This window comes from Heterodontus francisci, chromosome 40 (assembly GCF_036365525.1).
Source record: "Heterodontus francisci isolate sHetFra1 chromosome 40, sHetFra1.hap1, whole genome shotgun sequence".
Lineage (NCBI taxonomy): Eukaryota > Metazoa > Chordata > Chondrichthyes > Heterodontiformes > Heterodontidae > Heterodontus > Heterodontus francisci.
The window spans coordinates 8,124,067-8,134,134 of NC_090410.1; the positions used below are offsets into that span (position 1 = coordinate 8,124,067).

The following is a 10,068-nucleotide window of genomic DNA, read 5'->3' on the forward strand; positions in this document are numbered from 1 at the left end:
CAAGCGAGATCATCTCAGTGGACTCCTGCACTACCTGCCTGGTTCTCTTAGACTGCTTGGCAGTCACCCCTTCCCTATCTGCCTGCACATTCCTAACCTGCAGTGTGACCACCTCCCTAAACGTGCTATCCATGTAGTTCTCTGCCTCGCAGGTGCACCACAGCGACTCCAGCTGCCGCTCAAGGTCCGAAACCCGGTGACATTTCCTGCAGATGTGTCTGTACAGATGAGTCGATGACCTCCCACATGCCACAGGCTGTACATTCCACTCAGCCAAGCTGCCCTGCCATACCTTAACTTTACAGACTGATTATTATAAGTAGAATAGCTTACCAGTTACTCGCCAGCCATCTCCTTCCACTGCATGAAAGTGAGAACCAAATACTGGAGGGTGAAAAAAGTAGAAAAAAAATATCCTTCCCCCTTCACTGAACTCCCCACTCACCAAACTCATATCTCCACACTTTGCTTACAATCTGCACTCCACTTACAGGCTGCGCCCAGACCTCTGTATTTAAACTATATCTGAAGCTGAAACTGCAGCAACCAGATTGGACTGGTTAGCCACTTAACTGATCAGCTCCTCTGCAGTGGAGCTTGTTAATCCTCGCTTAAGGCCGGAAGAAACTTACTTTACTTTCTTAACTTACTTTACTTTCTTTCGAAAGTAAATCCCAGTTAAATGCTAACTGCAGACCAGATTTTTAGAAAGATATTGACCCTTAAAAATCCCCACTGACCAAACTCATATCTGCACACTCTGCTTACAATCTGCACTCCGAGATGTGGCGAAGATTTTCCACTTGCAGGCGAGACCAGAAGTAGGGACCATAAATATAAGATAGTCATTAATAAATTGAAAAGGGAGTTCAGGAGAAACTTCTTCACCCAGAGAATGGTAAGAATGCGGAACTCACTACAGCAGGGAGTCATCTTCATCTTTGGCCTCCTTGTCTCTGTGTTGGAGATACGGTCCTGCCACCTGATGCCAAGGATTCTCCGGAGGCAGCGAAGATGGAATGAGTTGAGACGTCGCTCCTGGCTGACGTACGTTGTCCAGGCCTCGCTGCCATAGAGGTTAATAGCATAGATACATTTAAGGGGAAGCTGGATAAACACATGAGGGAGAAAGGAACGGAAGGATATGCTGATAGGGTGAGATGAAGATGGGTGAGAGAAGAATCATGTGGAGCATAAACACCAGCATAGACCAGTTGGGCCAAATGGCCTGATTCTGTGGTGTCGGTAATATGTAATTCTCTGTAAACTATGTGAGCTCTGATGCTTACATCATGGCGGAGATATTCAGGAGTGATATCAGGAAGCTCAAAGGGTAGTGGGAATCTGAGATTGTGTGGCTGCTGGGGGTCAGTTGATCCTAACTTGCACCAAATCCTCTTCACCCATCATCCCTGTTCTCTCTGAGCTGCATTGGCACTCAGTCCAGAGACACCCCGATTTTAAAATTCTCATCCTTGTTTTCCAATCCTCCATGGCCCTCACCCCTCCCTATCTCTGTAACCTCCTCCAGCCCCACAACCCTCTGAGATATCCATGCTCCAGTAATTCCGGCCTCTTGAGCATCCCAGATTTCCATCGCTCCACCATTGGCGGCCGTGCCTTCAGCTGCCTGGGGCCCTAAGCTCCGGAATTTCCTCCCCAAACCTTTCCTCTTCTCTACCTCCTTTAAGAAGTTGTTTAAAAGCCACCTCTTTGAGCCAGCTTTTGGTCACCTGTCCCTAATATCTCCTTACGTGATTTGAGTCATTTTACAACATTAAAGGTGCTATATAAATGCACGTTGTTTTGCTGAAATAGACTAATGATATTAAATCTGCTTCCAGTGCCCTTTCAGTCTGAAAAACAACTGTTCACCAGTACTCCCCGTCACTGAGCAAATTTCATGTCCATGCGGCCCCTTTAACCTCATGGGACTTCAATTATGCTAATTGGTCTGTTAGAGCAGGTTGCTTTTGAAAGTGGTGATGCATTCAGATTGGTGTTCCTGGAGTGAGTGCAAAAAGAAATCCTTCATTTCCCAAAATAATTCAACTCCCTTTTTACATGGAACCTCCAATAATTTTGCCCCAATCTGCCACTCCCCATCCCCATCAACTATCAACTGATGGCATGCAGTATTGACATACCAGAGGGCAGCAACAAGTAGACTGGAGATGGGGGTGGGAATTGGCTGTAGATGACAAGGGGGAAATGTGATAACTTACAGTTTACGTTTTGGCGGACAGCACTCTCTACAATGTTTGTATTTTTTCAGCAGCGTTATTCGACCATGAGGAAACTACTGGTGCTCCTCAGTGTCCTGGGGTTGATGCTGTGCTCGGTGGGAATCACTCCTCCACCAGACATCTGCTCTCCTTGTGAGTGCCCTGCTTCTACCCCGACGATAATGTGGTGCATCAATAAAAAGCTGAAAGCGCTTCCAGAAAAGATCCCACCCGGCATTCAGGAGCTGTTCCTGCAACATAACAACATTTCCACAATCCTGCCAACTGATTTCTTGAGCTCCAGCTCTGAACACGGCAGTGTCATTCCATCTGGGAAGATGCCCGGGAAACAACTCCTCACCCTAGATCTCAGCCTCAATCAACTCGCCTCTGTACCATCTGAAGGATTAGCTGCCCTGTCGCAAGTGAACAAGCTTTACTTGACTGGCAATCAGATAGCGTCTTTATTACCAGGCTGTCTACGCAACCTCACTAACCTTAAAGAGTTGCACCTAAGTGACAATTGCCTTCAGGATTTGAATCCTGGTGCCTTCACTGGACTTTCTAAGCTTCAGAAACTTATGTTGAGTTTGAATAAAATCACAAGTATTGTCCCTGGAGTCTTCAATGAGCTAGGTCAGCTGGATTTACTTCAGCTGAATGGCAATCAAATCTCGCTGATCCAAACTGGAGCCCTTAAGGGACTAAAAAACCTTAGACAGCTCTATCTAAGAAATAACTATATTCATTCCTTAACCAAAGGATCACTGGATGGTCTTGATCAACTACAGGTCCTAAGTCTTAGCAACAACTACTTGCGTTTGGTGCCCGAAGAAGCTTTGTTGAACCTTAAAACATTGAAGGATCTTTACCTGAACAATAATCACATCACTTTCCTCCCTGCAACATTCCTGCCCAAATTCCAGAACCTAGTTATACTGGACATCAGTAACAATGAAATAGCAAAGCTGCCAGACGACGCCTTGCTTGGCCTCACCAGACTGAAACAGCTGGACCTGAGCTTCAACAACCTCACCAGTCTGCCGCCCAGAGCGTTTCGTGAGCTTGAGAACTTGACTGTTCTAAATCTATTCAATAACCGCATAGACTCGTTGCCTGGACCTGTGTTTGACGGCCTCATGAGCCTAAAAGAGCTGCACTTGGACTACAACAGAATCTCGCATCTCCCATCGGAATTATTCCAGAAGCAGTTTGAGCTGAAAGAGCTTCAACTCGACAACAACTTGCTCTCTCGTCTGCCGGAGGCAGTCTTCCACAACCTGACCAATTTGAGGACATTGTACCTTGACAACAATCAACTGAGCATCATCCCTGCGACAAGCTTCCAGGGCCTAAGGCACCTGAGAGACCTCCAACTGGAGCAGAACAACATCACCTTTCTTCCAGAGAAAATCTTCGATGGCTTGACAGATCTCCGGATCCTGCAGCTCAATCAGAACCATCTCTCAGTTCTTCCTCACAATATCTTCGAGCGTCTCGTGAACCTGAAGGAGCTCCAACTGAGCGGCAATTTATTCTCCACCCTCCCGCAGGGACTCTTCAAGAGCTTACAGAAGCTGAAAGAGTTGCATCTGGACAACAACTGGCTGTACACCATCGGGCCAGTCTTGTTTCGTGACCTGCACAAGCTGGAGGAACTGCAGCTGCAGTTTAACCATCTCCTCTATCTGTCACCCGAAGTCTTCTTCCATCTTCACAAACTGAACAAGTTGCACCTTCACAATAACCAACTCTCAACTCTATCCCCGGAGACCTTTCAGAAGCAGGAGAACTTGCAAGAGTTGCACCTGGACAGGAACGGCATCTCTTCTCTCCCCGCGGATGTTTTCCGAAACCTTGGCCGCCTCGCTCTGCTGCACCTCAACTTCAACCGGCTGACAAACCTTAGCAATGGACTTCTGAACCCCCTGGTGAGACTGAAACAAGTCCATTTGCACAACAATCCCTGGGACTGCCGCTGCCCGTCCATCCTGTACCTCAGTCGATGGCTGCAGAAGAATCCCAATATCGTGCAAGGGCCGGTCGAGTGTTTTTCTGATAGATCACCAGTGGCGGCCGTAAAGAAATTTTCTTCTGTGCCTTTGCGCTGCTCGTCTTCAGTCAACCCATCATCATCCCACCTGCAAATATGTTTCTCCATCTGTTGTTTGCTTTTCCTCAAAATGATCTTTTATTGAGCTTAATCCAGCCACGCAAGGCTTCAAGATCTCTGCGCACTTTCAATTCTGGCCTCTTGGGCATCCCCAGTTTTAATTGTTCCATTATTACTCGTTGTCTCTTCAGTTGCCTGGGCTCTAAGGTCTGGAATTCCCTCCCTAAACCTCTCCACCTCTCTCTCCTCCTTTAAGAAACTCCTTAAAACCTCCTACTTTGACCAAACTGTTGGTCACTTGACCTAATATCTCCTTATGTGGCTTGCTGTGAAATATTGTCTGATGACGCTCCTGTGAAGCACCTTGGGATGTTTTACTATGGTAAAGGTGCTATATAAATGCAATTTGATGCTGTGTTGTTGTTAACGGGGTCAATAATGGATACGGGTTGGGTGAAATGACATTTTTGATCTACAAGGGAGTCAAGGGTTCTGGTGGGGGGCCCGGCAGAATTGTGGGGCTAAGGCCACAATCAGATCAGCCATGATCTTATTGACTGAGGGAGCAGGCTCGAGGGGCCGAATGGCCTACGCCTGCTCCTATTTCTTAATGGGTGACATCAAAGGAAGTCCAAGCCCAGAGGTTGGTTACGCTGTTAACTGAAGGGGATAATCTGGAGGTTCTCACACAACGAGGGTTCTCTATGTAGAACGAACCTTTGAGTAGAGTAGCTGTGACAGGACTGTAGGGCCGCCTCTCCCTCTGTGCTTGCTGACCTACATGGCCTTGTGTTTCTCCAAGCCTTTGCTCTTAGGATTCTCAGCCTTGACTCCCTCCATGACCTCACCCCTCCCTATCTCTGTGACCTCCCACCACTCTCCGAGATCTCTGTGCTTCTCCGATTCTGAACTCTTGGACATATCCTGATTTTAATCACTCCACCATTGGCGGCCGTGCCTTCAGCTGCCTGGGCCCTAAGATTTGGAATTCCCTTCCTAAACATCTCCGCCTCTCTCTCCTCCTTTAAAACACTCCTTAAAAGCTACCTCTTTGGCCAAGCTTTTGGTCACCTGTCCTAATATTTCCTTATGTCGCTCGGTGTCAAGTTTTGTTATTCCTCTGAAGCACCTTGAGAAGCTTTACTATGTTAAAGGGGCTATCTAAATGCAAAATGTTGTTGTTGTACTGATGGATGAACTAAAAGGGGCCTGCTGGCTTTCCTCACCTGTGCCTTAACGTGTGATTTTGAGTCACTGGGGGGGACCTGGACCGTTTTTCCGATCTGTCGTTTGACTGCCACACTGGCTTGGTGTTTCGTGATTAGCTTATCTGTTTATTTTGTGATGTTATCAGATTTCTAGCCTCTGTTAGCAAGTATGTGGTGGTGCTGTCACTCTATAGATGCGACTGTTCACTATACTGTTCTTGGAATTAAAATTAGGCTGCGAGGTAACCACAAACCATTGTGCATTCTGCTAACTTGTTCTCAGTTGCCTCAGGTTTCCAATCAGCATTATTGTTTTCTAGTGCAAAGGTTGTTGGGTTGTGGGGGGGGGGGGCGGGGATGTTGGGGGGAGGGGAGGGGAGTTGGGGGGAGGGGGAGGGGTGTTTGGTGGGGAAGACTGATCTGAAAAGCGAGGCAAATGCATTCATATTCTATCAGAGAAGAGGGAACCCAGCAGCAATCCAGTACTCTGATTGGGAGGATGTGACTAGTGGTGTCCCGCAGGGATCTGTGTTGGGGCCTCAGTTATTCACATTATTCATTAACGACTTGGATGATGGCATAGTAAGTCATATATCCAAATTTGCTAATGATACAAAGTTAGGCGGGATTGTAGACAGTCTAGATGATAGCATAAAATTGCAAAGAGATATTGACAGACTAGGTGAATGGGCAAAACTGTGGCAGATGGATTTCAATGTGGGCAAGTGTGAGGTTATCTATTTTGGACCAAAAAAGGATAGAGCAGGGTACTTTCTAAATGGGAAGAGGTTAAGTACAGTGGATGTCCAAAGAGACTTGGGGGTTCAGGTGCATAGATCTTTAAAATGCCACGAGCAAGTGCAGAAAATAATCAAAAAGGCTAATGGAATGCTAGCCTTGATATCCAGAGGATTGGAGTATAAAGACACAGAGGTTCTGCTGCAGCTGTACAAAACCCTGGTTAGACCCCACTTGGAGTACTGTGAGCAGTTCTGGGCACCACACCTTAGGAAGGATATATTGGCCTTAGAGGGAGTGTAACGTAGGTTTACAAGAATGATACCTGGACTACAGGGGTTAAGTTACGAGTAGAGATGACACAAATGAGGCCTGTTTTCGCTAGAATTTAGAAGGTTAAAGGGTGATTTGATCGAAGTCTTCAAAATATTAACAGGGAAAGACAGGCTAGATAAAGATAAACTATTTCCACTGGTCGGAGATTCTAAAACTAGGGGGCATAGTCTAAAAATTAGGATCAGATTGTTCAGGAGAGATGTTCGGAAGCACTTCTTCACGCGAAGGGTGGAGGAGGTTTGGAACTCTCTCCCACAAACAGCAGTTGAAGCTAGAACAGTTGTTAATTTTAAATCTGAGATAGATTTTTGTTAAGCAAAGTTATTAAGGGATATGGGCCAAAGGTATATGGAGCTAGGCCGCGGATCAGCCATGAATTGAATGGTGGGACAGGCTCGAGGGGCTGAATGGCCTACTCCTGTTCCTATCTTCCTATGTTCTAATTTGATTGCCTCGTGGTCTCTGTCTCCAATTAATTGATCCTGGAAAGTCTTTAATAGCTCAGTGTTATTTTTTTGTGTACTGTGCCTTTAAATGCCGTTCTTTAAAGGGGCGATGTACCCCATTTGCCAACGAGTGCAGTTGAAGTTGCACTCTGCAATATGGGATCAAAGATGTGAACGCGCACGCATGTGCGTGTCTGTGCGAGTGAACTTCCAGTGCCTGCTGTTTTAACACAGTTATATTTCACGCAAACACACACAACTTCAACATGCAAAGGGGAAACAGCACTCATTAGTCACGGTATGGGGGTCTGTGAAAAACTTCCTGAGGGTCCTTGATTTTATCCGACTTTAGGCAATCAAAAGATTTCTGTATTTCCTCATTTGCTCGCAGTTGGTAACACTCTCACCTCCGAGTCCGAAGGTTGTGGTTTCAAGTCCCACTCCAGAGTCTTGAGCATAAAACCTACACTGACGCTCCCAGTGCAGTACTGAGGGAGTGCTGCATCGTCAGCGGTGTCGTCTTTCAGATAAGACGTTAAATCCAGGCCCCAGTTGACCCCTCAGGTGGACATAAAAGATCCCATGGACGCTATTTTGAAGAAGAGCAGGGGAGTTCTCCCTGGTGTCCTGGCCAATACTTACCCCTCAACCAACATCACGAAAACAGATGATCTGGTCATTATAGCATTGCTGTTTGTGGGAGCTTGCTGTGCACAAATTAGCTGCTGTGTTTTCAATATTACAGCAATGACTATGCTTCACAAAGTACGTGCAAAGTGCTTTGGGTCATCCTGAGATTGCGACAGGCACTATAGAAATGCAAGTCTATCTTTCCTCTCTTCTCCATTATGTAATAATAAGCATTTACAGCAATAATATTGCAGTTTAGGTTTGGGGAGTTAACAGTGTCTTTCAGAAGCTTTGAGTGGGCATTCCCAGGGAATGTGAGACTATTTACACACATACAGGGCTACATGAGCGGGTCCAGGAGTCACAGTCCGTCACCAGAGCATCTCAAGGCTCATTCATAATGATTGCCAAAGGTCCTGATTCATTGAGGCCAGGACTTCACAGAGTCCGGCCCCGCCAAAAGTGCCGACAGACATGGGAGAAGGACAGGATCAGGCCCCGCTGTGATGCCCTCTGCAGTTGAATAGCCCTGAGATATTCAATGCCTGGACTCGCGCATGTAGAGAGTCTGCTCATGTGAGGTACCTGAGGGTAGTGGCTACATCAATGCTTAGAAGGGCACAGGGAGGCCTTGATTTCATTGGGAATCTGACAGGGAAACGATTAGAAGAACTAGTGATCTATGTTTCAGCCAGTCTTGTTTCCCAGATGCTTCTGAAAATGTTTTTCTCTCATCGCAAAGCGAGCATATTTTTCAGGATAGATTTCTTGAGTGAACACTTACCTAGTATTTAGTTCGTTGACTGCTGAAATGTTTTGTTTAAGTCTCTTACCTATAATATAATAAATAAATTCTGTATGCACACACATTTGTTCTGATTCCTTTGTCACTCTTTATGGCAGTATTCAACATTGAACCTGCCTAAGTAAAATTTTAGAATGGAAATATTGTATGTAAACAGTTGCCTGTAACAGTGTTGCTACAGGGTGTGGCCAGTAGGCGGCACTGTGGAGTGAGTATCGCCAGCTAATTTATAAAACAAGCTCATGCTGATTAACTGACTGTGAGCATGTTATTGATTCAAATAAAGATTTCAATGCCTCCCGCAAAAAAAAACCATATGTACCAGTCAGAATTATATTCATTTGCTGTTCCCCACACCCTGTCTTTTTAAAGCAAAATCGATAAACTAAATACGTTAAAGTAAAATCCCTGGCGGTCACAATGAGTAAGTACAGTGCCCTGCTCAGGGCTCACTTGAGTATTACTACAGTTCTGAGCGCTCTGATATAGGTTTACTCGAATGGCACCGGGGATGAAAGACTTCAGTTACGTGAAGAGATTGGAGAAACTGGGGTTGTCCTCCTTAGAGCAGAGAAGGTGTTCAAAATCATGAAGGGTTTTGATAGAGTAAATAAGGAGAAACTGTTTCCACTGGCAGGAGGATCACTAACCATTTAAAGTGATTTGCAAAAGAACCAGAGGCGACATTTAAGGCGGAGGTAGATAGAATCTCGTTAGGCGAGGGAATCAAAGGTTATCGTGGGTAGATGGGAGTGTGGAGTTCGAGACACAAACAGACCAGCCATGATCTTATTTGAATGAGCAGGCTAGAGGGGCCGAATGGTCTGCTTCTGCTCCTAATTCGTATGTATGTTCGTTTGTTCATATGACGAGGGAAAAAAATTATGTTGTTATAATCCACAGCCCGAAAGAGAGGTGGAAGCAGATTCAATCGTAACTTTCAAAGGGGAATTGGATAAATACTTGAATGGGGAAATATTTGAAGGTCTATAGGGAAGGACCAAGGGGAGTGGGATTAATTGGCTAGCTCTTTCAAAGAGCTGGCACAGAAATGATGGGCCAAATGGCCTCCTGTTATGAAAGGCGGGTGGGGGGTGGGGAACATCCAAGACCTAGAAGCAAAGGAGAACATGAGATTGAGGAGCCTCACCTTCTTCACCTCTTGTATCAGGAGGTGCAGCAACTCAGTAAGCTGCAGATATTCAACCTGGAAAGGACATGTCTCAGAGGGGTTCTGACAGAGGTGTGTAAGATCCTGAACCTGTTCCAGAAATTAAAACTGAAACAATACTTCCAGACAGACGCATTGAAGGAAACTCTAGATAAAAACACGAAGTAGAAAGGAGTCAAAGGAAATGTTGGTTGGTTGAGATGAATTAGCAGGAGAGGAGGCTCGTGCAGAACATAAGCACTGGTACTTGGGCCGAATGGCCTGTTTCTGTGTTGTGAATTCTGTGTGATTCTATATAAGCAATGGCCACAGGTACATGCCTAGTCTAGGCCTATAAAAGCCCTTCACGCAGACATCCATCTAACTCTCCCATCTCAGTGACCAGCCATATCTCAG

General features: G+C 45.8%; 1 protein-coding gene across 1 annotated transcript; it reads left to right on the plus strand.

The window, feature by feature from the left end:
* The first annotated feature begins 2,290 nt into the window (after window positions 1-2,290).
* Window positions 2,291-4,434, plus strand: LOC137353155 (insulin-like growth factor-binding protein complex acid labile subunit). The gene has a single exon (XM_068019202.1). The coding sequence runs from the start codon at window positions 2,291-2,293 to the stop codon at window positions 4,421-4,423; it is 2,133 nt and encodes a 710-aa protein (XP_067875303.1). The 3' UTR covers window positions 4,424-4,434.
* The last annotated feature ends 5,634 nt before the right edge of the window (window positions 4,435-10,068 follow it).